The sequence below is a fragment of the Sturnus vulgaris genome, chromosome 2 (genome assembly GCF_052056855.1).
Source record: "Sturnus vulgaris isolate bStuVul1 chromosome 2, bStuVul1.hap1, whole genome shotgun sequence".
Classification (NCBI taxonomy): Eukaryota; Metazoa; Chordata; class Aves; order Passeriformes; family Sturnidae; genus Sturnus; species Sturnus vulgaris.
The window spans coordinates 52618166-52645272 of NC_142244.1; the positions used below are offsets into that span (position 1 = coordinate 52618166).

The window sequence follows — 27107 nt, forward strand, 5'->3', positions numbered from 1 at the left end:
GTAGCATGGACAAGGCCACTCAGTTTCAGAAGCAAGGACAGTCTAGGTTTCAGCCCTGTTTGGTCACCAACGAACATAATAGGAAAAAAGAGACATACACAGAAAGAAAAGAAAAGAAAAGAAAAGAAAAGAAAAGAAAAGAAAAGAAAAGAAAAGAAAAGAAAAGAAAAGAAAAGAAAAGAAAAGAAAAGAAAAGAAAAGACTAATTATCATTGTGGTTTCCCAGTAACATGCAATCCATATGGGACACGGTGTTAGAGACTTCCAGACTTTTTGGAACTTCCAAACATTTTTTGAGTTGCTTCTTTCCTAGGTGACACTTAAAAGTTAATACATTTTTTTAAAAAGGATTTGAGGAGGATTTTTACAAGGTGCTCAGGAAGTGTGGGAGTGCTGTGTGATGACTTACAGAAGGGTGAGATGCTGTTTAAAGAAGTTCTCACTGAAACTGGTTCACACAGTGGACCTGTACTGGCTTTTACTCTGCTCTATGGCAGATGTCATCATGGGTGCATGCAGAGGTTAGAAAAATAGTGACATTTGCCAAACACAAAAGAATGGTGCCTTTAGGAGGAGAAGTATTCCATTTCCTTAGACATTTTCTCATGACCTCTGACAAAGACTGGGCCAAATTTGTTGCTTATTTAACTGCATTGTTCCTTTAATTGATTCAAACAGGGTTACAATCAAGAATCCATGTGGTTCCTCATAGCTGATTGTAATGAGGTACATTAGCAGGAAATTAGGATCTTGTTATTCTGCTTGCCTGAAATAACGCTTTCAGTGTTACTAGGCTGGTAAACATTATGTTCAGTCAGTATCCAGTTTGAGCTGACAGAAAATGGTGAGTAATAAAGATAAACTTTGCTGGCTACAGAGCCAAACACCAGTTCAAAAGAATGCTTAAGAATGTGCTTAAATGCATTGCTGAATTAGGGTGGGTCTAATTATGTAATTAGAATAAGCACACTCCTTTGTGCTTTCCTGGAGCTGAGCCTTGCCCAGGAACATTTTGCTGAATCTCAGTGTTTAATACAGCTAAAAGAGAGTATTCTGTGGAATCTTAAAATAATGCTGGTAAGACTAACAGATGCCAGTAGATCCTGACATTAACCTTCAAAGCATATAGTGATTTTAAATGTCAAACACTTGACCTAGAACATGAACATATTTTTAGAAACCCTTAAGTATTTGAGCTGTAAAATGCTGTGCCATAAAAGACATGAAGAGACAGAATTACCAAATAAACAGAGTCTTTCTGTATTATCACTTCTACTTGGAATCCGTGGTAATAAAAATTCATGTGCACACCAAACGTGCTGTGAGGTTTTTTGTCAGTATGTATTTGGAGTGGAGGGGGAGGAGATGAAAAGCAGTGTAACTTTTGTTTGCATACAGGGTAGTGCTGCAGTAACAGCTACTCCGGAGTGAGCTGCAGTGTGGACAGAGCAGAGGGCAGTGCAGGGCAGTCACTGGATCCATGGCTGCAGATGGCTCAGGCTCTACTCCGAGGCCGAGGTTTGGCACGTCTGATGAGCAGCACTGCTCAAACCATTGCTGCATGGCTTCTCTTTCTAAATCTCACTGCTTTAAAGTCAAGCAGGCACCTGTGCTGCCTTCTACCGTAATCTGGTAGCTCCCCGAGTGCAGCTGAAATATGTTCCCTGAATAGGCTTTGAGGAAGGCCCTGAGATACTTATCTGACCTGTTGCATTGTTCTTATACACTAATACTGCAAGCATTGCTGATAGGGTGTAATCTACAGAGGAAAAATGAGCTCCCTTATAAGTTTGGGTTTGTTCTTCCTCAGCTATCCGGTACGACGGAGTTAATGTGTTTGGCTACACAGTCTGGTCCCTCCTGGATGGCTTCGAGTGGCATAGGGGGTACAGCATTCGGCGTGGACTGTTCTATGTTGATTTTCAAAGCCATGACAAGAAGCTGATACCTAAATCTTCTGTCTTGTTCTATCAAAAGCTGATAGAAAAAAATGGCTTCCCACCTTTGCCTGAAAACCGGCCCATAGAAGGTATTTTTCCCTGTGGCTTTGCTTGGGGAATTGTTGACAACTACATTCAGGTGAGTCTAATAATAAAGCCGACAGGCTGTCCTGCCAGATCAGTGCACAAGTTCACAGTGACATATTTGTTAAATTGATTGTCATTGCCACACTCAGTGTGTGTGTATTACCACTGTGCTGCAAGGAGATGAGTACAAGGCTTTTGTGCCAAACACTGTGTCTTTGATTCTTCACCAGAGTTTCTGTGTGTGACCAAGGAGAATCAGTCAGATTGAGACACTATAAGTAATGCTTTAGAAAAATGTGTGGAAATGGAAAGGAATCTGATTATTGTCTTCCCTGAACATATATGATCAGTTATGGGAAGTCAGTTCTTTTCAAAGGGAAGTCAATTAAATCTGCTAAACTGTAAAATACATGATTCAGAAAACTTCCTGAAAACTCCTAAAACTCCAGTGGCACATTTCTACATCTTATGCATATACATCCTGGTACTGTTCTTAGAGAGATTTTATATAAAAGGAAGTGAACAATATTAGATTTAAATGAAATTACTGTATTCCTTCTATTTCATTTTATGTCATATTTGTCTGATGAGGGCTGCAGTGCCTCTGCATAAAACCTAGCTAGTTCATGGCCCTCAGTCTTTATTTCAACTGATTTGATACTTTGGGAGAATTTTTCAAATTCTAAGACTTTGTAATATGAGTACTAGTTATGATCACTTTAGCTGTTGGGCTCTGTAATTCTCGGATGCTATTTTGGGTGCAGAGCTTCTCTAACCACAGTAAAGAGGTGTAAATTCAAAGCCAAGGCTTCATCCAAGAACAGAATTTTAAATTTATATTTTCCACAAAGGCAGAATCTTTCTTAAGGCCAGAATGTGAAGAGCTTGTTTGTTTTTTCTCATTCCAAATGTAAGATTTGGCTTTGTTCTCTTGAGAAATATTGCAGCCTCCTTACCTCATGCACCAATTTTCAAGAAAATTCAAGTCATCCTCCTAGCTCTCAGATAGATTAAGAATTGGAAATGGAATTGCTGCTTTTGGAGTCAATAACAACAATAAAGTTGCGGAGTCAGTCAGCCTACAACAGCTAAAAAATCCCTCCCATCCCCAAAACTTTCAAAGCTGAATATTTTCGTTTCAAAAGGCTGTTCAAACATTTTGTGCTGTAAGGCTTAGGTAGTTTGATTTGTAGATGCATCACAGTGGAAAAACTGTTTTGACAGCATTCCCACAGTATTAGTGGCAATGCGTGCTTTAGTAATCTACAAGGGACAATTCTCCAGAAAAGCAATTTCCCTCAGACATGCTGTTTTTTATTACTTTCTTCTATAAGCACAGTACTGACCTCTCCGGAGAAAATAGCAACTGATTTTCAGCAGCTTCTTTTATACAGTCTGCAGAGCCTCAGCTACAAGTTGAACACTGGTTGTAGGCTGACACCTGCTTTTCAAACAGAGGCCAGGACAAGGAATCTGAATTCAGGGGGAAACCACATACCAACGATTAAAATGAAAGAAAAAAGGACAAATAAAGACCATGGTACCACTATCCTGTGGTTTGGATCTAGGAAGAATTACACAGAGTGTGAATGAGGAAATTTCACACTGTGCATTATTATAAGCAGTTTAATTTTTCATTTTCTAGTCCTTACTGTGCTGTTGATTGTCATTAAAAAGTGAAAGTATAATTCTGAGCAACCCTGAGAAGCTCATCTTGTACTGTGTTACTGTGTGTCATACAGGCAGTTCTGACATCTGAAACCCTAAAGGCTTCTCAGAAATGCATTTTCTGTTGGAGTAACATATAGTGGGTTTACTCAGAGGCCCAAAAAAAATTGATTCAGACATCAACAGCCTGCTGAAATAACTTGGAAATGACTTCAGTGTGAATTAAATAAAGAAGGATGTCCTCAGCAAGAAAGAGAAATTTTGCTTGTCAACTGAATTTTTGCTAGAAATCAAGTGCAGAGCATTACTCATCTTTCATCATAGTCAGGAAAAAAACAGAACACAGAAATGATGTTGTATTCATTATTTCTTTTCCTGCATTCAGGGAGTGGTCTTGAAACTGACTGTACTGGGTAATTTACAACAGTCAGTCTCTCTGTATACCCTCCTTAATCTTGAAAGAAATACATTTTAAAAATTACTGTAGTCTTCATTGAAGATGTCCTTCTCTGGAGTTCTGTTGCAGGCTTAGTGCCTTATCCCTGAGCAATGCCTTGTTTCTTTTGGAAACTGGAACAGCTTAGAGAAGACATAAACATGATGACCATTAGCATAAGGTTGTTTGGAAAGTAGAGTGAAAATTATATATAGATTTGCTACTTTTCTGACATCACTCGTTAACAGAAAATCATTCATTCCTGCGAGCCTGAGATGCAGTATCAGAGATGCTGAATGCAATGCTTTGACTTAGGATATTTTTTCACTAGGCTGGGCCTGATGGTTCTGATGTTCTCACCTACCTGGAACAAGCAGCTTGAATCTGGTGTGTTTCTTGTTCTTCCTAGGTAGACACGACACCCGCCCAGTTCGTTGACTCCAGTGTTTATGTGTGGGATGTTCACCAGACAAAGAAGCTCATTAAAGTGGATGGAGTTTACGCCTCGAAGCGCAAGCGTCACTGTGTCGACTTTGCTGCTATCAGGCTTCAGATCTCTCTTCTGCAAGAAATGCATGTCACACACTTCCATTTTTCACTGAAATGGTCTTTAATCCTTCCTTTAGGTAACCTTTCTCTAATCAACCACACACTTGTCCATTACTATCAGTGTTTTGCTAGTGAACTTCTCAGAGTTAACATAACTCCTGTTGTTGCTTTATGGCAACCTATGATTGAGAATCAAGAGCTTCCAGTTTCTCTTGCCAAATATGGAGCTTGGGAGAACACAGAAACCGTTCAGGCTTTTGTTGAGTACGCCAGATTCTGCTTTACAAGTCTTGGGGACCACGTCAAATTTTGGATCACCATGAATGAACCATCTGTGAAAAACCTGACATACACAGCAGGGCACAACCTTTTGAAAGCCCATGCAAAGGTCTGGCATCTTTATGACAAAGAATTCAGGAGATCTCAGAAGGGCAAAATATCTATAGCTTTGCAAGCCGACTGGGTAGAACCAGCTTGTCCCTTTTCCAGGAATGACCAAGAAGTTGCTGACAGGATTTTAGAGTTTGACATTGGCTGGCTTGCAGAGCCCATCTTTGGGAGTGGAGACTACCCAGAGGTGATGAGAGTGTGGCTTCACCGAATAAACAGTGTTGACCTGTATAATTTCCACTTGCCTTACTTCTCAGAAGATGAAAAGAAGTTAATACAGGGCTCATTTGATTTTTTTGCCTTGAGTCACTACACTACTACCCTTGTGGGCTCAGAGAAAGAAGATGCAGTAAAATATGACCACTACCTTGAAGCTCAAATGATCAATGACATCACATGGCTTCACTCTCCCAGCAGAGCTGCAGTAGTGCCCTGGGGACTGCGTAAATTGCTCAAGTGGGTGAAATCAAAGTATGGTGATGTCCCAGTTTATGTCATGGCTAATGGGATTGATGATGACCAGAATATGGTGCATGATAAGCTCAGAGTGTATTACATACAGAATTACATCAATGAAGCTTTAAAAGGTAAAGAACCACAGATGGTTTATATGTCACAAGTCCCACTATTTGTATACATTGTGTGATAGAGTATGTTTAGCTTTATAAGACATGTTCTCTGTAGAATACACCATAAATGAAATGTTACTGCAGTGTAACAGGTAATTTCCCCCTTGATTTATGATTGATTGGTAATAAACGTCAGGAAGACTGACCTTGCTTATATTCTGCATAAGACAGCAGAAGTTTTTTATGGATTCAATAAATTTAAATAGAATTTATGTGAGTAGCTCCACATGTATTTAGTCAGATTTTCATCTTATTGCACTTCTACTGTTTTGCTCTGTTGCTTCCTTCCACTGATGTCCCTCAGGGCTGGGTATGAGTTCTGCTCCTCAGTTGTCTCTGTATCTTATCCAACAGTGGTCTTATCCAAGAGTGATCTTCAAAATAATTCAGCTGTCTACCTCATTATGCCATTTCCTGGACTGTTTCCTGCTATTCAGGACACACGAGTCTCTGTCTCAAAGATTCATAAATTATAAGGCAAAAAGGAGGCATTTTGAGTCATCTTGTCTTACAGGCCATGTTGTTTTTTCAGAAAAGCACAAGACCCAAATGAGATAATTTTTTAGTGATGAAGAATTTGGCACCTCACAGTGTGTGTATATATATATGTAAAAATCTCACTTCTACTGTTAATTGCTCTAGCTTTGGCTTTAAGCAATTTTGCTGTGCATTTCCACATGTATTTTACCTATGTAGGTATTTGCAGACACAAGACAAGCTATCTTTCATTTATCTCTTTGATTAGGTAATACAGACAAAGCTCTTTGTGTCTCTTTTTATAAAGCATCATTTCAAAGCTCTGAGTTATTAAGTTTTTCCCTGTGTGCTGGCATTCCTCATGAGAGGGGTAAACCTAGACCTGGACACACTGTTCCTGTCACACTTAGGCAGGCATAACAACCTCTTACCCTTCTAATTTCTACATGCAAGCAGGCTGTTGGCCTTCTTGGCCATGGCAGCAGGTTGATTACACAGATTCTGTGGTGATTTGCTGACATTTTAAACTTAGTTACAGATTCCTGCCCCCATTCCAAGTAGGACTGCCACTTCAAAACTAGGTCTGCTTGTTCTTTGATATCTTCACATTTGGTCATGTTCAAATGCCTGCTGCTTGTTTGTGCAAACCTTGCTACACTAGCTAAGTTATGTCTCTAATTTTTATGATACTTGCAGACTGTGAGAAATAGTTCTACATTTATTTCATGTTGCTGATATATTTAAGATCAGTGCTAAAAGCCGAGCTCCATGACCATGGTAGGAATACACACACTGACACTTACTTACCTGTAATTACATTTCTAGACTTACTTCTAGTTCCATTACTTCTTAATTCTACTTGAGACCAGTTGAAATCTGTTTATTATGGGCTTCCCTTGACCTCATAACATTCTATTTTCTTATTTCAAATGCCATATAATACCAAGTCATTTGAACTGTGGAGCTCTAAATATGTAACATCAAACATCATTAGTTTTATTGATCTGCTGATCTCAGAAAAAAAAGATGTCAAGTTATTTTGGCAAGATATATTTTTCATAAAGATAAGATGATTAACATTAATCATGTATTATCGCCTAAATTTTATATTTATCAAGCTTTATATAATCTGTTCCTCTCTTTTGATAGGTAGTGAAGGATGACTGGCAGTTCCTGTCCACTTTATTAACTATTGGCTTTAACTTCCTCCTCTGTAATTTCCACCTCTTTCACAAATTACTGAACATCAATGTTAAGTGCCCAAGAGCTCGTTCTCCAGCATTTTGTAGCACTGGATGCATGTTTTATAAATCTGTAGTTAAAAATCACATTTTGTCTATATTTGGGCTTGTGGTTTCAAACTGTTTTTTTTCTGTATTGCTTGTCTCCTTGGCACCCCTGTTTTCAAAGTCTCTGTGGATATGGGCTTTTCTTCCAGTTCCCATTAGCAAGAACACCTACATATGCCTCTGTTTTTTACAGAACTTTGCCCTTTGAACTGTTCTGTTACCACTGTCCCCCAGTAACTTCTTTCTCCCTCTTCTGTCCAGCCTGTAAATAGCTTCTGTGTTCTTCAGCTTAACCTATTTTCTTATCTTTTCACCTTCTTTGTAATGGATAAATATGTCTCTGCTGACTAGCCATAATACTTTTCCTAAAGCTTAATCTTCCCCTTTAGACACCATACACTCCTCCATAGTGTCTGGTCCATCAGCTTTTCCATTTTTTCTTCTCCCTCTCTAGTATTGCACTTTTATTCATCTTGCCATTACATAACCTTGGCATCGTGGCTGATTCAGGTTTCTCCGAGACTTGCATTTCTTTTTTGCAAGACCTTATGCAGTAACTGCGATGAATCTTGTGATGATCTTGTGTCCTTACCTCAGTGTAACAGTGTAGAGGAGGATTGGTGCATGTGTGCCCTGGCCTTAAAGTCCCTATTTTGCCTTCTTCTTCCATCTGGTTTCAGGAACTGCATGTGGAAATTTTTGTGCATGTAATATTACTCACCTGCATTGTGCCAGAGGAGCCTGCAGGTTTGTGCAGATAAATGATTCCAGCATACAGTATGGGACCCTTTGGGCTGAGACTGTATTTTGAAGTGCCTTGTACTCTGTTTAAGTACATCTTTGGCAATTGAAAACAAACCACAGCAGTAACCATTTATGTAACACTGTTAAGTCCACCTGCAGTTCTGCAAACACAACTAATTATCCTCGGCAGCAGCTCTGTTAAAGGGCAGGTAAATATTATTTCATTTTTCATATGAAAAGTAGGTTAGAAATGCTAACGTCCTGTATATGGCTTCAGAAAGATTTGTTTCCAGAAGCATATGAAAATTCAATTCTGTTTTCATCTGCTTTAATTTGTTAAAACAGTGATTTTGAGATATAAACTACTTTGTGTTTACTACCTTGGATTGATTTTTTTTTGTCAAGTGGGATGGATGGCTCAAGGTTAACACTGCAGCTGCTGCGCCTCTTCCAGTAGCTGAGTTAGCAGTATGGATTGTGGGCATGTTCTCAATAAAGACTAATACAGGTCATCTTGGATCAGAAAGTTGTTAATAACTAGAGAGGGCAGTGATTTGCATAACCTTTCCCCTTGCACCAGTGATATCCCAGTACACGACCTCTATGTGTCTGTGCGATTTTTCTGTCACCGTGCCTTTGCTAGTGAGAAGTGCAGCCTGATGTCCTCTGTTTCTTGACTGTCCCCAGCAGGACGTGCCCTGCAAGGGAGAAGGAGCAATCAGAGAAACAGGCTGCAGAAAACTAGGGGCAGGAAATTCAAAACCTGTATTCTTTCATACATAACAAAGAGAGCCATCTTTTCATGATAGGCTCCATGCTGATCATTAAACACAGTCAGTCACTCACAGCTGTGTTTACCAAGCACAAGGAAATAAATTGCAGGATACTCAGAGATCACGCTGTTTGGCAGTGGCTGACAGATTCTTACTTTTTATGAGAAACACTTAACAGATGTACATATACCTTACCTAATTTTGGAGAGGAGAAGTGCAGATGTGGGTTTAACATTCTCCTGCCCCTCCTTTACATATGAACATATGGTACTGCTCTTGAATGCAAAGTGACATTGATTCATTTCTTCAACCCTATGTTTTCTTTTGCAGCTTACACCTTGGATGATGTTAACCTTCAAGGATATTTTGTCTATTCTTTTAATGACAAGACTGCTCCTAAGTATGGTCTCTACAGCTACGTTGCAAATCAATATGAACCAAAGCCTTCTCTGAAACATTACAGAGAAATAATTGACAATAATGGTTTTCCTGGTCCTGAAACTCCTGAGTTGCTGTGTCCGGAAGATGTTGCCTTGTGTCCTGAATGCCACTTCTTCCGAACAAGAAAATCGTTATTAGCCTTTATCTCTTTCATATTTGTTGCTTTTATTGTTACTATATTCTTCATAATTTACTACTCCAAGAGGATAGAAAGAAGATTATAAATAGAGCTTCTCTTTTGAATACATCACTCACAGTCCTTTTTCTTGCATCCCCTTGGGAAATCTAAATAAGAATGCACAATGCTGTGATTGCTTCAGCATTAGGAAAGCATTTACATTGTCTGATACTGCAGGATATTGAGATTGAGAAGCTACTGCTTGCATATGGTTTCCAGAAATAATTTTCTCTGTTGTAGTACCTTTGGTTTGTAACCAGTTCTTGATACCTGTGGTTGGAGTTGTCTCACAACTTTGCCTGGATCTTTTGTTGAACAGATGCTTTCCCCTTCTTGGATTTGCCTCGCTGAACTGGACAGGTGAAAGTAGGTTTTGAAAACATGATGTGATGGAAGAGCCTCAGTGCCAAATTCTCCAAGACTGAGGTGAAATAAGAGTTTACTTTTCCAAACTGGGTTTAACACTGATGTTTCTTAACCAGAGCTAGAACCTAACTGGAGCAGGGATCAAGACTGAGAAGAAAGATGGAGGAGAATTACAAAAAGCAGTGCCAGGGGAAAGATTAACCCCTTTCCTAAAGCAGATGCAGGAGGAAGAACAGGGGGAAATGACTCTGTACTGCTGGGAGCTCTTGGTAAATCAGTTAACTAGTACTGAGACTCCATCTGACTTCAGAATGCCATTGGGGAACTTCAGTTAAAGGAGCTGTGTCCTTCTCAGGGGGGTAAGAAGCAGGGATATATCCAGGGATTGCAGGGGTCATGCCATCTACTGGGAAGAGATGGGAAGGGTGAAAGGGCTTCCCTTTGATTTGCTCAGGAAAAAAAAAGCAAAGAGCAGGAACTGGGATGTCTTCACTGTCTAAGTTGGCAGAAAGCTGTGTTCCTGACCCCGTGCCCTCTTGCCCTGTACCCAGGGACATGGCACAGCTGGGACACCCTATTTCTGCACTTCTCAAAGCCAGCTGAATTCAACTGCCACTGCTGCTGCCTGGCTACTTACCTTCTGGAAACCTGTGGTAACTTAGCAGGGATGGTCTCTGCATGCTGTTTGCATTGAGTGCAGAGACTTTAAAAGCCAGCATTTTAGTGTCATAGTGCAGCACTTTATTGCTGCCAAGGTCTGAGACTGTGGAGCTGTTGGGTCAAACCTCTCACAGGTTGGCTGGAAATTCTTCTTTGAGCGACTGGACCTGGCAGCATTTCATCCCAAAGTATTACTGGATGTCTGAGAGTGTTTTTCTCTCAACAAGATAAAACAGTAAAATGTTAGCACCATTGTTTATTGGTAGAAATAGAGAGAGAATGGGAAAAAGACCTGTGTCATTTTGCCTGCCTTGTGAATTGCTGCATTTGGAGGATCCTCAATATAAAGCAGTATGGTCATTCTTCTCTGCTCTCTAACTCTAGGCCTGCATTACTTTCAGCTGTTATTGTATTTTTATTGTTATGTGAACAATGTCACTCACTGGAAAGAACATTTTAAAAGAAATGTGCTCTGTGTTAATCAAGAATTATTTATCTACTAAAGCTGATTATGCTGTATTAAATTTGATGTTTATCTCATAGATTACTAGAAGATGACTAAATAACCTCCCAGGGTTCCTTTCAACCTGAATGCTCTATGATTCTATACTGTAAATTAAAACATATATGAAATATGCTTTTAATTTGTAATTTAAGATTCTATTTTTTCTTAAATAATGTGTAGCAAAAAATAATTGCTATCTTCTCATATAATTAATATATTTTTCCTCCAGTTCCAGTCTTTAAATGGTCTCTCTTCTCAATTATGTGTATTTTGGTATTGAGATTAAGGTGCACATTTCAGGGCTGAAGTATTACAAATATGTATAAAAATTATTTATAGACTGATAGGACTTGCTGTAGAAGAGAACATTTCAAACTGCTGTATATTTATGCGTTGGTGCCTGGTGCACTGAGGATTATGAAGAAATAGCTCTCCCTGAGTGTATGAAATGTGGAATGGCTTTTCCCTGGCACGGCAGTGAATCTCTGTGCAATGTTACGCCAGCTGCTGGATGCCTTTGCAGTAGGTAACAAAAAGTGATGCTCATTTAGCACAGGCTGTACCCCGGTCATGCCCAGCTTCAGCATTTTGTATGTATGTGTGTGTGTGTGGTGTGTATTTTGCTGTTGAGCAGATGTTGGGGAGGAGCCAGGTGTACCTGGCTTGTACCTGCCTCCCTTGGGTTTGAGGGGGCTCTGGGGGCCTGGGCAGGGCAAGTCCAGAAGAGTATATGTGCCATGGGCACAGTACTGGTGGACACTGGCCTGAACTGCTTCACAAGCAGTTCCTTTCTATCCAGCTGCTGCTGGGAGCTGTGGAATGGCCCAGGCACAGCACAATGTGTGAAACTGCAGTCCCAGCACAGAGGAGACACGGCAGGCTCTTCCCATAGAGGCTGGGTGATATGTAACCACCGACAGGCAGATGGCACCAGCTGGATAGCTAATTTGTAGGTAAACTGGGATTTGTTACTGTGTGATCTTATCCACTCATGGAGCCATGACCCATGGAGCTAACACAGCCTTTGGCATAGCTGCCTTTGGAAGAGGTTTTAAATATCACTGCAGAGCACAGCTGGCTTGAGCAGGGCACAGTGATTGCCAAAGCCTTCTCCCAAGCATCCTGCCTGTGGTGCTGCCTGGGCCACTGAATTGCACAATGATGGGCTGTTCTGATGGAGATAATGATATGGTTTTGCCTCTGGAATTGGCCTTATTTTATGTAATCAGGGGACAATTTCAATTGTCTTGAAAAAAATCGCTCTTCACTAACCACAAAGAAGCCCTTGACTAGGCAAAGATTGGGTACCTTCAAGGTGTGCTTGTGCAAACTGATGTTGCAATCACCTCCTTTGGTCCTGCTGTGGGGCACTTGCTGCCTTCCCTGCCAACATGAGAGCAGTGACCTGGCACTCCGGACCCCATCTGTGCATCCTGAGCAGAAATGCAGGCAGCAGCAAGGACTTGGAGCAGGGGGGGCTCCCGACTCAGGCTGCAAACACAGCTTGGTGGTGGCTGGTGGTTTGTTTTCTGAAGTGCAACAAGGCTTGGCATGTTCAACTTGCAGTTTTTTAGGTAGACTGCTTTCTTGATTTTTAACAGTGTTTATAGGATGAAATGCTGGTGCCAGTTTACTCAGTGCTCCAGATTAAACATTATATCTGTTCAAAATATTTTTGTGACGTGTGTGCAAATCTTCTGGTTTATTTCTTGAAAAGATTGTACAGAGTGACTGTGGGAGGGATGTCTTTGCTAAATGACAGGATGAATGTTATTTTGTTTTTATAACAATCACAGAAGTGAAATAAAGATACTGAATGTAACAAATTGTAACATGATTTTACTGTTTAATCTGTCCAGTTTCTTTGCCTGCAGCATGAAGTACAGAGTATCTCAGGAGAGGCTATTGTGATAACTCTGGAAGGAGTTTGTGTTGCTGTTTGTTTTTCCAGTGACACAGAAATAACTCCAATTTTTGTTGGAGATTTCTGGGGCCTGTGGCTAAACAGATGTTTTTCCAACAGACCTAGGAGTTTGGAGGGTTTTTGTTATTTGAGGTTTATTTTATTATTATTTTTTAAAGTGACTGTTGCTATTTAGAAAGTCTGTGGAAGTAACCGTACCAATTTAAGAGTGCTTTGGTGCAATATCTTATTCCATAGTAACACTGCACTAAATCTGAAAACCCTTTTATTTCAGTAGAGTTACTGCCAGGTTTCAGGGATTCTGTCAGCCTGGTTCAGCACTAAGCAGTCAGTTTGTGGTATCGTTGTTAAACATCCTAAGGGTAGTAAATGTCAAGATTAAGGGAAGTGGGAGTAGAATGGGACAAACCCAATGAACGGAAGAGGGAACATACAAGTGTCATCATGTTTAAACACACAACCTGCCCTTTTCTCCTTGCATTGTAGGTGTTGCTTTCAAGTTAGAAAACTTGATCTGTTCATTCTACTTGCAGAGACCACTGAGGTGAAAATTCCCTTATTCAGGGTGAAGAAGTCAATTCTAGGTGCCAGACTTTAGCTTTGGCAAGGAAAGTTCAATCATGATCATTCTTTGCTCAAGCAAAGCCAAGAAAAAGAGGCATGAAAAAGAAAAGGGAAAGCTCTTCCTGTCTTTGATGTGCCACTCATGAATTGCCAAACCACTCTTCCTCAGCCCTCTAAAGGCTATGGCTGGTGCAGGCCTGTTGAACCCTTCTTGTTAAGCCCAGCCTTTATAAGTTTTTGGAAAAAAGGAATAATAAGGTGAGAAGAAAGTGTGAGTGCTCAATGTATCAGAGCCTTTTACTTTGCTTCATGAGTTGAACAGAAACACCACTGTCAAGCAGTTCCGAGAAAAATTAAGATTTTTCAGAAATCAGAAAGTTGAAATAACAGCAGCCTGCAGCCAGGATGCTTGTGGGTGCTGACATTTCACTGGCTATTATTTTGTGATGTTTTCTGTGTTTCTGAAGGAGTAGCAAAAGCACCAGTGAGGCAGAGAAGCCAGGGAAAATACTAACGAGGCAGAGCAGAAAAGCCACAGGCACAAGCAGATGTGCAAGTTCCTCTTCCTGGTAGCTGAGTGAGCAGTCTCCTTCTGTGGGGATGGGCCATGTGACTTCGAATATTCTTAGTTAAAAATAATTTTTTTTCCATATTTTCTATATTTCTCCCTCAGTGATATACCTCCTTCAATGATACACCTCCTACATGAGGAATTTAGCTGTCAAAAGCCTTTTTCTTGTCACAAGAACTACTCATAACATGGTGAAGTCTCACTATCTGATCCTAGCTCTCCTGAGGTCATCCAAATCTGGCCCAAGTCCCAGGAGACCCATGGGAGGCTGGGGTGCAGGAGGGGTGGTCAGTCACCAGCACTGAGCAAAGCAGTGGGAATTACAGCAGTGATGTTTTCTAAATGCTGCAAATTCTCAGTGAGTGGGATTCGTTTCTACTTTAGTTCTTTTCTGTTAGTGGAAATGGTTTCTTCCTCACTAAGAGTAACACACAAAACTTCAGGTGTTTGGTGGTTTTTTTGGTTTTTGTTTGATTTTTTTTCATTGGGAAGGGTGAGTTCTAACATTTCTGCTGTAATCTGGGATGTCTGATGGACTTCTCCCTGATGTTTTTTATGGCAGTGGATGAGAGCACCTTGGTAGTCACTTCTCAGTCCCACCTGTTTGGTTTTCAGGAGCTTCTGAGCCAGAGCTTCCCCTGGGGCTGTGCTTTATGAGGTACATTTCCAAGCTGGAGCAACACCTTCCAAGTGGGATGTGCTGGGACCTGGAGGAAAAGCAAGGCCAATGGCATGTCCTGGTGAGATGCTGGCAGAAATGGTGGTTTGGTTCTCAGCACTGAGTTGGCCAGTGCATCGCTGCATTCTGCATTCAGGGCCCTGTAAAAGGCCCTCGGCAGCTCTGTAAACCAGCAGGGCTGCACAAACACAACACCTGACCCAAGAAATCTGGTTTTCCTCCCACCAGAGGAAACTGTGAATTGGCTGAGTGTTCAGTTCAAGAGGTGTAATGGTATAAACTACCTGCGCTGTAAAGTTTTACGAGGTGACAAAGTTTTGTAGTCTGGCAATAGTGCAGTTTGAGCTGGAGGCCATCGGGTGCCCTGCCAGGAAAGGGAGGAGAGGAAAAGGGTGAGGGCTTCCCAGCAGGCTGCAGCCTCTGGGGCAGCCTGGAGGATGCCTTAAAGGATTCAAGGCTGCTGCTCCTCCAGTCTGGGATATGCATGGCCCAGGAACTTAGTGCTGTGTGAAGAATGGAGCAGAGCAAGCTCCAGCTCTCTCATGTCTCATCACCCCTTCTTCCCCCTTTATGTGCATATTTATATGCACTTGGGCTATGAAATGGGGAGCTAAGTACCAAGGTATGACAGAGGTATGCCAAGGCTGTAGCTTACTTGGAAGGCAAAATGCCATTTCCAGGCCTTACAGATTCTTTGTCAATAGTTTTCACTTTGCAGCGACCCTTCTGCCTCCCCCTCTCCACTAGGATTAGATGGGTCTTATTTCCAAAAGCTAAGAAAATAAGTGCTCATAGAGGAAACTGCCAGTGTTGCAGCCGCCTCTCCCAGCACTTGCTGAGCTTTTAAGTCCACTTCTGATGCAAGTTTGTGAATTTTATAGACATTTGTAACTCATTTATCTGCCACATTGCTGCGGGATCCATGAGCGGATATTGCCTTTCCTTGCACCTCACAGCAGGAGGCGGCGGGGTCCTGCTCCAGGCAGCACGTGGTTGCTCCTGCTTGGTATTCACGGGCACATTCCTCTGGCTGATGATATATTATTATTGGCCTGGAAGAAAAATAATGCAACCAAGCTCTTATTATTTTCTCCTTTTATCTGTTTAGTCATATTAGTGTGGGATCATTGTTACATAAATGAACAGGAGATGCAGTCAAGGACATGTTCATTTTTAAAGTCCTCCAATGCTCAGTCATTCATCTTCTGTCTTTAATTACAGCAAGTGATCTCAGAGGCACTTAAAAGATTAAATTACTCAATTATTTGAAAAACCCAAATACAATAACTGTATCTTTTTGCTGATAAATACCAGCCATTGCTGGAAAAGGTTGCCCAAGGCAAAACATATTGGAAGGCCAAGGAGGCCATATTGTAACATTTTGCCTTAACCCAGTGATACCCTTTTAATTTTTCATCATTTGCAACCTTTAGTTTTATTTGTATTGATAATAACCACAAACTTTTCCATTGCTGTCCTGATGGTTTCAGCAGTGTGATGAATGCCACTGCCCAGCCTTTATGAGTGTCCTGGCACCTCCTTGGCTGTGGAGAGAAGGACATGAGGACAACCATTGGTTAAAAAGGCTGGGCATCAGTATGGCCAGCCAGTGAACCCCATCCAAGGCAATGCTTGTGGATGGGGGATGGTTTAGTGTTTGGGAAGAGGATGTAATTAAAACACAGGTAGTGGCTCTTTCCGTGATGACGTGAGTGAGTTCCCTATTGGCAAAGCTGAGCATCCATGCTGTGCTAGTGGGCAGCTGGCTTGGGCTCCCCAGCCTTGTAGGAAACAGGAAAGAGAGACTAAAAGTGGCTCTGAAATGGTGTTCTGGGTGTCCCATGGCCACAGAGGGAGCTGTTGACGTACCCTGCATGTGGGCATTGCTGCCAATACTGCATCAGTGCATCTGCAGCAGCAGAGTTTGTCCTTCCTGACCAGCTGCCCTATTGCTCACTGGGGATCCCCAAGTACAGCCACTGAACAATGGGAAGTTTTCCCTAAACAATTTTTTTGGCCTCTTTTGCAAAGCAACAGATGGGGTTGAGTCTAGTTCTGGGAGCCTGGCTAAGGCACTTGTGTGATCCCTCCTCCCTGGGCCAGGAGAAAAGGAACGTGATTCTTCAGGGAAAGAGAGTTGAAGGAGTTAAAATCCTGTTCTTTCTCTTCATAGGTCCAGTTCTGAGTTCCTGTCCTGCTGGGCACCTAACAACACTGGGCAAAATACCAGAGCAGCCATGAACATAGAGTGCTCTACACTTCAGCCATGGTGGGCTCCTTTCTTGTGCTGGTTGGCCAGCAGTGAGGCACAGGGATGGGTTTTTGGGGTTGATAAAAACTTCCTGCTTTGGACTACCCCCATGGTAAGTCTCTAAACTGAAAGAGTCTGGGGGCAAAAGATGGACTCACTGTTTTTGTCAAGCCAGACCAGCTGTGGTGCTTCATGTCCTGCTGCCATGAAGAGCGAGCCTGGCTGGTATTAGCAGGGAGCAGTGGGGTGGCCACATGGGCTGGCAGACCCTGGGTGGGTCTGGGGGTCAGGCTGCCCTCAGCCAGCATCTGTCCCACACGTGTGGTGGGGCACTGCTGGCCCGCAGATGTTGCTGCTGAGAGGGTTACTGTCCTCTGCTCCACCACCTGTGGTTCCCACATTTATTTAATAGGAAAAAAAAAAAAAAAAAGTAATTCGATACACATCCTCTCAAGGAACAGCAGTCATTCCAGCAAGGAGCAGGCCAGTGGTCTGGGGAAGGACAGATGGCCCTGTGGCTAATTTGCTCTCATAAATCGCAAGCTATTGCAAATCCTCACTGCAGTAAATGCTGGCTCTGTGTTTGTGGCCATGTGTCTATCTTGGGGCTGCTATGAGCAGGGGATAGAGGAGAATCTGTAGTTTTAGGCTGAGTTGCCCTTGTGTCTTTTGCAGAATTTAACATTTTGATTAAGAAATAAGCTGTAATCCTGTAGCTGGCTGCCAGCAGAGCTCCGTGCAACTGCTCTTGCAGCAGAACCAGGTATTCTCTTGTTGAAGCACCAGCACAGCCAGGAGTTCATCCTGTGTCCTTGCAAACTGCTAAGGATCTGCACACTGCAGTTTGAGTCTCTGCTCAAGGCAGAGAGCTGTTCACTCTCTTTAGGTTCTCCATCTTGTGGGATTCTCATCCCTGGGAGAGGATTAAAAGCCCCAACTTGTCATTGCAACAGGACTGAGACTTATGGTTATTTTAGTGCTCTGGCCTTCCTAAAGAGAAGCAGAAGTGATCTCACCTTGAAGTTTTGTCCCTGTTGTGGGACACAGGACATTCTGTACTCAAGCCCTGGCAGGCTGGCCATGCCTGACTCCCCGTTGCAGCTGGAGCTGGGACCCCTGACCACCTGGCCGTGGTCACCCTGCCCTAAAGGCTGTGTCCTCCTGTGCATCCTGGGCTGGGTTATCAGGTGCAGGCTGGAGCCCAGCCTGCAGGCAGGCATGCAGGGACTGAGTGAAACAGACGGCAGGCTGGGCTCAAGGACTGGGATCAGGCAGTGGAAAAGAGCAGTGGAAAATAACTACCTGTGGGAGGTCAGTACTAAGGTATTTGGATAGAGATCCTTGTTTCAGAGTTGAAGGGATGGAAGGAGCTAAGTGTCCAGGTTAGTTTTCTGCAAGAGATGCTGACCTTCATCAGAGGCGTAGAGGCTCTGGTGTCTGGTACCTGCTGTGGGGTTAGGGAGGTTATCTCAAGTGTGTGAGACCTCCCCAGCACCAGCCTATGTAGGAAAGGCAAATAGTTCTGTGCAGTGTTGTGAGGTTTTCTCTGTCGTTTACTCATTAACCCGGACCCACTGCTCTGGCCTGTGTTTGCCCTTGAGTTCCACACGTCCTTGTGTTTGCTTTGCTGAGCAGAGTCTTGCACAATGGAGCAGGGCACTCTGCCTGCAGAGTTACACAGTGGGTTCTCCTCTGCATCCATTGCTACTCTGGGGGACTTGTTGACTTTCTCCATTGTATTGCTGAGTGGCCCAGGATATTGAGGGTCACAATTTAAAATGTATATTTTAGGAAAATTCAAATACCTACCTTGTTACGATTCTGTGGCTTGATGCCTTGTATTCCCGGTCCTGTCATACCCTGATGTGTAACTGCATTGTAACAATAGTCTGCCTGGTCTAGCACCCATCCAAATGAAGTTTATATGCAGTTGTGGCTGACACACATCTGGCAAGGAGACCATGACACGATCATGCTGAATTCCCATGGGATCGTGAGTGGGTCATGCTGCTTTCTGTCTGGCAAGGTCTGTGTTCACTCCCCAGCATTTTCACATCACGACTGAGCTGGAGCAGCAGGATGTGTTTTCATCCTCTCCTATCTGATTGGCCGGCTCCAACAGTCTCCTAGATATTTATTCCAATATTTTCACCTCACAGTCACCTCAGGGTGCTCAGCCTGTGCTTTTGTCTAACAGCTACCAGCCACTTTGGAGAGCAATACCTCTTAGGCCTGCCAAAATCCTCTGAGAGTGACACTGATTCTGCAGTGTAAATGCAGCAAGCAGAGGGATTGCCCTGCTGGTGACTCCTGCAAAGTGTTGTAGAGAGGACAGGCTTCCAAGACTTCAACACTATAAAGTCTGTGCTTACCAGGAGCTGAAACATCAGTGCTGTTAGGGCTAAGACAACCTCACTGCCCTGACATTGCTGCAGGTGGGTGGGAGGGAGAAATGGGAATGAAAGTGCATAATATACAGTGTTTTTTTGCAACAAAGAATGGACTTACACAGCTGACCATCTCTTCCATGTCAGACAATTGGAAAAAAGTGCTTCCTTTCAATCCAAAGTTTAATACAGAGCTTTCTCTGAATGGTGGGACATAAAGGCTTATCCCCTCTTACATGGTCTCTCATAGCTGACTCTGCTCAGCACCCTGTTTTCTGAGACTCTGCTTCTTTTAGTAATTCAAGAGAGAGTTGGAAGGATATAGGCACATGACCTGCTTACAGCTGCAATAGAGTTAATTTTCTTCTAAAGCTGGTATAATGCTGTGTTTAGATTCAGTATGGGAATAATGTTGATAACACAGTGATGTTTTGGTTGTTGAGTAGTTCTCACAATAAGTCAAGGACTTTTCAGTTTCCCATGCTCTGCCAGTGAGGAGCTGCACAAAAAGCTGTGAGGGAGCATGGCCAGGACAGCTGATCGAAACTGGCCAAAGGGATATTCCATACTGTAGAGCATCATGACCAGTATATAAACTGGGAGAGTTGGCTGGGGGTGACAATTGCTGTTCAGGGATGGGCTGGGCATTGGTCACTGGGTGGTGAGCAACTGCACTGTGCATCATTTGAGTTTCTTGCATTTTATTCTTCTCTTTTTTATCCCCTTGTTGTTGTTGTTGTTGATAATAGCAATACCAATAATTGTTAGTAACAACAACAACAACAAAACAACAATAATTTTGCTTTATTTCAATTATTAAACTATTCTTATCTCAACTCTTAGGTTTTACCTTTTTCTGATTATCTTCCCTATCTGTCCAAGTGGCGGGATAGAGTGGTTCTTAGTTGCCAGCTGGGGTTATACCACAACACCCATTCAAAGGAACATTTAATCCATCTGTAGAATGTGTAAGACAAACCACAGAAATCACTGTCATGCCACTGCACCTTTTACTCTTTTGCAATGGCTTGATGGATTTCACATGGCTGATGTCTGATGATGTGAACCCAGCACTCATACTCCCAGCTCCAATCACTCCTGTGAACCTAGACCTCAATTGCTGAGAACATAGATGCAGAAACATGGCTGAATTTGGAAAACATAATCTTTGCCATGAAACTCATGTATGCATAAGGATACTACAGGCTAAGTATAATGAACAACAATATCATTTTGAGCCTGCAGACATTACTGAAGTCCCACACCAGAACAGTTTAGTGTATAGCAGGTTGCAATAAAGAAATCAAGGGCTTAAATACAGAATTTCTTGAGGGAATGGATGAAAAAGAGCACAAAGAAACATGATTCTTTAGTGTATGTAAATTTATTCAACTCTGAAATTGTTTATTTACAACTAATGACTGATACCAACAGATGAGGTAAAAATATGAGGTATTGATATGAGTATAACATTTAAAAATGCAATTATCATAATGTATCATGTAACAATACAAAATACTGTGGTAGTTGAATGTAGACATGGCATAATGTGCATTTTGAAGAAATCTTATTTCAACAATACATGGCTTGGAGATGCCAGAAGCTCATGACAGAGCTTCTGCAAGGGCAGGATGACAGCCCTACCCTGCTAAGGGTGGCAGGTGGCACAGGGCCTCTTCCAGCTGAGCAATGACTTGTGAGACAGGATAAAACCACTGTCCAGGTTTTCCCTTCTTTTCCTTAAGACATGATTTACTGCCAGACACTGCCATTCCCAGGGCCAGAAACTGTGCCTGTTAATGCTGAGGCACTGTATTTATTTATGTAAACTAATGTAGCAGAAGTACTCTAATTGCTCATGTTTTGGAAAACAGCTGGCATGAAATCTGCTGCCATGGCCACGGGTGTTTGGGAGGAGGTGCTGCTTTCTGGAATGGCATTCTCAGCTGGGGAGGCACTGTTTGCTCCTGGGAAGGCTGAGCCTGGGCAGTGGTGGTGCCTGCAGCCAGCAGGTGACTGCCAGACCCCAACACGGCCACATAAGGGCCCCGTGAGTGCTCCCCTGTCTGCAGGACTTAAAGCTCATGATAATTGCACATTGCAACTATTGGCCATAAACTCGAGGCAGGAGCTCCCAGGCAGCCAACATCCCTGATCCTAGGACTTGCACAACAAAACATGAGTGACACAGCTCGTGGGCAAAGATGACAGTGACTTTTTGGAGCCCTGCTCCTTCACAAGGACACGCTGGAGCACTGTGGGTCACCTTGGGTCTCCCTATCCACCCTGAGCTCCCACAGGTGTGCTTCCTCAGCTCACAGGGCTGTCCCCTGCCAGCACAGCCCCCATGCGTGTGCAGGATGCCACATGGGGTCATGCTCTAGCAGCTGTCACCAAACACAGTCCACTGCACAGCTCCCACACCTGGGGAATGTTCAAAGCCCTGGCTTTGAAGAGACTTCCTCATTCACTGAATCAGGGCACAAAGCTGTAGCTTCATATAGGAAATGCATCCTGCTTAATCGACCTCATACTAATCTTTCTGGATTTTGTTGGAAGGACTGAGCTGAAACACTGGCTGTGAGTGACTCCACTGATTTATGCAGCAATAAATAAAGTCTAAGTGAGCAAATGTGATTAATAAAGAACAGTATTAACAGGCTTGTACATTCTTATTGAGTCATAGATGTAATAACATTTTGGTCGTAGGTTAGTTAAAAACAAAATGGAACCCTGCCTCAAAGGCAATGTCGACAAATTATTATTATTACTTTTAAAGCATTCTTCCATTAGCAAAATAATAGGTCCCTGAAAATGAAATTATATAATAGGCTTAAATGGCTCCTACTCCTCATAGTCCTAACCCTGCTCCCACCAATGCCTCCAGAGGTGGGATCATACAGATCAGTGCAATATAAGATGAAAATGCTTGCTGTTACTATAAAAGCAATCTTTCCAAGAACAGCATTTATTTAGTCTTTTAAATATCCAAGATGTGTTTAAAATATTAAAAAAGCATAGTTATTTGTATAGTAAGAATATTAAAAGGCATGGTGTTCATCTGCACATCTTTGTGTCCACTGGATGTGGAAAACCTGCTTTGGATTAGCCATCTCTATGGGAGAAGGAAAGAGCACAGAAATACTCAGAACCTAGACAAAATGCTTACAAAAATTAAGTAATTTACAGCTTAATAACTTACCAGTCTGATTTCAGCCATCTCAGGACACACAGCATTACCCTGTGATGTCTGAGGATGAGCAGTTTCCTGGAACACTGCACACAGTGAGGTTCTCTACTGACAGACACCAGTCATTAAGGCAACAGGTAAGTTTTCAACACCTTCTACTAAAAGTCACAATTCTGCAGCTGAACATAAATGGCCTCCACAATGTCCTGTCTCAGATGCATCTCCATGTATTTTATTTGGTGAGACTGATTCCCTCTTCATTATTTTAAAATGCACTGTAACCTCCTTCTTCCTTAGTTCCTGTAGTTCTTCCTACATCTATTTCTAGGTACCTTCTCATAGCACACACAAACACAAAACATATTTGAGAACAGGCGTTTGTTATCACACGAATTATGCCTGGTAGCCCTGTGACAACAGCAAACACAGCTTATGTAGCAGTGACACACTAAGAAACAAGTGACAGATCCACTTAAGGTCCAACTGATGCAAGTGATTTGCACTGAGTTATATACAAAATAATTAATTTATACATATACATATATATATATAGATAGAATATAGATAACTATATACATACTGTACATTATTTATTTACAATTAAAATATGCTTCTTAGAAGCCTTTAAATAACAGAGTTACATAACATACAAGTAATGGCAATAATCTGTTTTTAAAGTAATAAAAGCTCTCTGAAGAAATGTTTAGTTCAATAATCAAAATTAATACAGAGTGGACGTGGGGGAGAGGGGAAGGTGAAGTCTCCAGAAAAAAAGAACTTTCCTATAAAATTCCTTTTTCGGCTTTGTGTAGACCCAGGTCTGGTCACATTTCTGCAGCTTAAATAAGACCTTTGCTTTCAGTATACCTGTTCCCTGCCAGACTCTGATTTATGCTCACATGCTCCCAGGAATACTTCCTCAGATTTTTGTTTCTGGTCCCTCAGCAATCAGAGGTTGAAATGAGTTTCTGATCCTGGCAACTTCTGCTGCACACAGATGTCCAAAGCCTTTGTTGTACCACTCTGGGGAATGTCCTCTGAAGAAATGAAAAGAGAATTATTGAGAAACTCAAATACTCAAGAAGCATGCCCCACAGAAACGTGCTTCCCATGCCTCCTGCTTCCCACTGCCCATGGTGGAGATTCAAATACTTGTCTTTTTAAGTGTACTTTGAAGTTCTCCCTTGCAGTAATCAAATAAGCAGATATTATTTCTAAGATCATGTCCTAACAGTGTTCTTAGGCACTGAGTGCAGAGAAGACTGCAGGAAAACTCTAAAGCAGCAAAGCTACCCTAACCATGCTCTCTGTTCCCAACATCTCCTCTCCCTGAGCTTGAGGGTTTTGTCCTGCTGAATGGGCATTACTTTGTGCAGGTGGGATACTTACTTTAGGTCAATCCTGCAGATGTGGGTCAGCCTGGCTTTTCCTGAGCCACAGGGCTCTATCAAGTACTGGGAGTCCATGACGATGGCTCGCACAGCTCCCATGAGAGGAGCCTCCTCGTGCTCCACAGAGATGGCAACCAGCATGCACATCCCCTTGGGCAAATCTGTCCTCCACGTCCTGCAGGAATGGATGCAAGATGGAATCACATTAGCTATGAAACTTTTGGGCACGTGAGTAAGAACCAGAACTGAAGTTTGCTTCTCTGCCTATCCTTGTTGCCTGCAATGCCAGTGGACTGTCCCAGGGGTTCCTGGTGGAGTTTCATGTTCCCCAGCTGGTAGTCTGACCATGATGTGGAATGACCACCCATCTATGTGGCTCCAGGTGGAGAAGTTTTGCTTCTCCACGGGATATTTTGTAACCATTCGTATTCTAGGGCATGATAGAGCCTTTTGCTGTCAGACAAAAGTTTTGGAAAGGAGAAAGACCGATGATAAACCATCCAGCAAAAGCTGAAACTGTGCATTGTACCCATGCAGGCTTACAGAACAAGAAATGCAGTTTAGTACAGCAGAAATCCTCATTAATACCCAGAATATGTTTCAAAGGTGTCTGAATTAAAAGCAAAATGTCCTTCCATTTCTTTCCTATCCCAAGTTTCTAGCCTCTCTTACATGCTGGAGAAGTTTTCCACCAAGTTCGACACCTAGACTTTAATATTTAGCACTTTTTTGTTGTTCTGTAAGCATTTTCTACATACCCTTGTGTCTCACATCTTTCTCATCTGCACTGAATCTCAGAGGATAGGTCTGTGCTCTTTCCTATACTGTGGGAAGAAATGAGAAATTCCCACTGTGCTGTGCAACATGCATCATCTTGCTGTGGATTGTCTGAGACAGGGATTATGCTTCCTTGGGAAGTATCACATTTTAGCAGGTAAGCTGCTTTCAAGGACTGTTGAAGTTTGGACTTCAGCAGATAATTTTAACATTCTGCATTTTTCTTACATGAAACTGAGCTGTTATTCAAGACACTGGAGGAAGATAGTGACCTGAAGATTTTACATGGGCATTAATAAAACTGATGAACTATCTTGGCAGATGAAACACGTGGGAGAAGGAAATCACAGCTGAGATCCAGTATGAGAAATGCTGAATCACCTCCTGTGGGTGCTTGCACAGTGTTTAGATGTGCCCACATCATTTTTGTAACTACCCAGCACTACCTGGGCCATTTGGGAAGTAGAAAGTTCTCTATACCAGAGACTTCAGAAGACTTATGTTTCCTGCTCCCAGTCATATGGATTTAGGCCCGTTTCAGTAGTTCTTTAAATGCCTTACAGTAGTAAAATCAGCCATGGCACCTAACTCACCAAAATGCTGTCACACTTAATGAACATTAAACACTTGTGGATTCTTTAATAGGAGTGATGCCTGTGCAGGGCAGCTGAGAGCTGTGTCATATCCCAGGCATATGAAACATTTCCCCTCTCCTCTTACCATCAGAATCTTCTCTAGGGAGCCTAATCCCCTTGTTATGACTGTCACATTGAAAAAAAAAAAAGGGAACAACTAAGTTGATCCTTTCACAGCCCAAAGTTTGACTGAGAAGGAGAACATTGCCATCTGTTAAAATATATTTATTCATGTCCCCAGAGGTGTATTATAATTTCACTGTTCACTTCCCACCAATCATAAGGTATGAAATTGACTGCGGTATTGCTGGCTAACCTTGCTCTAGACTTAATGATATCAGTCAAAAGAGATAAACAACAGAACCTGACAGATCTGCCTGATGGCTGTTTCCAGCCCTTAAGAACCCACCAGGATTCATTCTTATGATATGTATTTCAGTCCTCGGGGGTCATTCTGCCTGGGTTAGTGAAAAGAATGAGAACTCGATAGCAGGATTTTCCTTTAACTGATGTGACTGCACAGCAGGTTTTTAAAGAACATAAACCACCACGAAACCTAATAGTGAACTAAGTGGCAAATGAGAGGACCAAATTACAGCCATCAGAACCTCCCTGCCGCTCACAGGCCATCTTCTTGGTGCCATGCACAGGGCCAAATTTATCACTGGTTCAAGCTAATGACATTATATAAGAAGATTATTTATAAAATAATTATAGATATATAATTATATAAAATATATAATGTATATTTGATTATAAAATAGTTAATTTAGCCCAGTATACTCTGGCAAGGCAAAGGAAATAGAGTAATGGGAGCATTGGTTACAGAAAGCATTTTTTAAAGCTTCCCCTAAGAGTTCCAATAATTCTTCCCTTATACCAACAATATCTGCATGTTGTCATCCTTTAAGAGACTACTAAAGTTCATTAAAGTTCATGTACTTTTGTAATTATATTTTATTTGGCTCATCTTTTTCCTTCAATCTTCATTCCCTTTAATACAATTCTGACTCCCTGGACTACTTCCTTTTTCAAAACTGCTTTGTATTTCTCTGGCACGTCATTCCAATCAAAGAAAGCAGGGACCAAAAACGGGAATGCACAAAATCATCCTGAAATAAATAACTGTAGGACCGACCCTGTAAGTGAAATATGTCAGCAGCTCCACAATAGCTCCTAGCAAGCAAAGGCCAGAATTTCAAAGACAGAAGGTGCATAAGAGGGTTTTTGGTTTTTTTTTGACTGTTCTGTACAAGCAGATAGACAATGGCAGAACTGGGATTGAATGTGGAATATTGATACACAGCTATACATTTATTTGAGAGAAGTCATCCCCTGGAAGAGAGAATACAAATCCACTGCATCTTTCTGTTCATTTCCACACTAGGATTTTTATGGATCAGCATTTCTTCATTTACAAAGACTCCAACTGAAAATTTAGGATAATAACTTATATAGACACTGTATAACAGCCTTAGCCTAAAAGCACCACTATCTTCTCTTCTAAACATTTGGCTCTTAAACATCAAACATTCCCTAGAGAACAGCAAAAGCAGAGTAAAAAACAATTGGGTTCTATTTGCACTGTTTTGACAACAAACAAAGC

The 27107-nt window shown here is 42.0% G+C and overlaps 2 protein-coding genes across 5 annotated transcripts in view; one reads left to right on the forward strand and one right to left on the reverse strand.

Annotated features, from left to right (window-relative positions):
- Nucleotides 1-12964, forward strand: part of KL (klotho) — a 45626-nt gene extending 32662 nt beyond the window's left edge. Inside the window, exons 3-5 of the mRNA XM_014889759.2 lie at nt 1811-2079; nt 4541-5657; nt 9313-12964. Of these exons, the coding sequence (XP_014745245.2) occupies nt 1811-2079; nt 4541-5657; nt 9313-9647 (1721 nt within the window). The 3' untranslated portion in view covers nt 9648-12964. The remainder of the gene's footprint in view (nt 1-1810; nt 2080-4540; nt 5658-9312) is intronic.
- Nucleotides 12965-20873: 7909 nt separating this feature from the next.
- The window catches only part of STARD13 (StAR related lipid transfer domain containing 13), a 283362-nt gene continuing 277128 nt past the window's right edge, over nt 20874-27107 (reverse strand). For all 4 annotated transcript variants that reach the window (XM_088159560.1, XM_014889771.2, XM_014889768.2 and 1 more), the window contains 2 exons: nt 24088-24264; nt 20874-23735 (listed from right to left, as the gene is read on the reverse strand). In XM_088159560.1, coding sequence (XP_088015686.1) covers nt 23618-23735; nt 24088-24264 — 295 coding nt within the window. In that variant the 3' untranslated portion in view covers nt 20874-23617. The remainder of the gene's footprint in view (nt 23736-24087; nt 24265-27107) is intronic.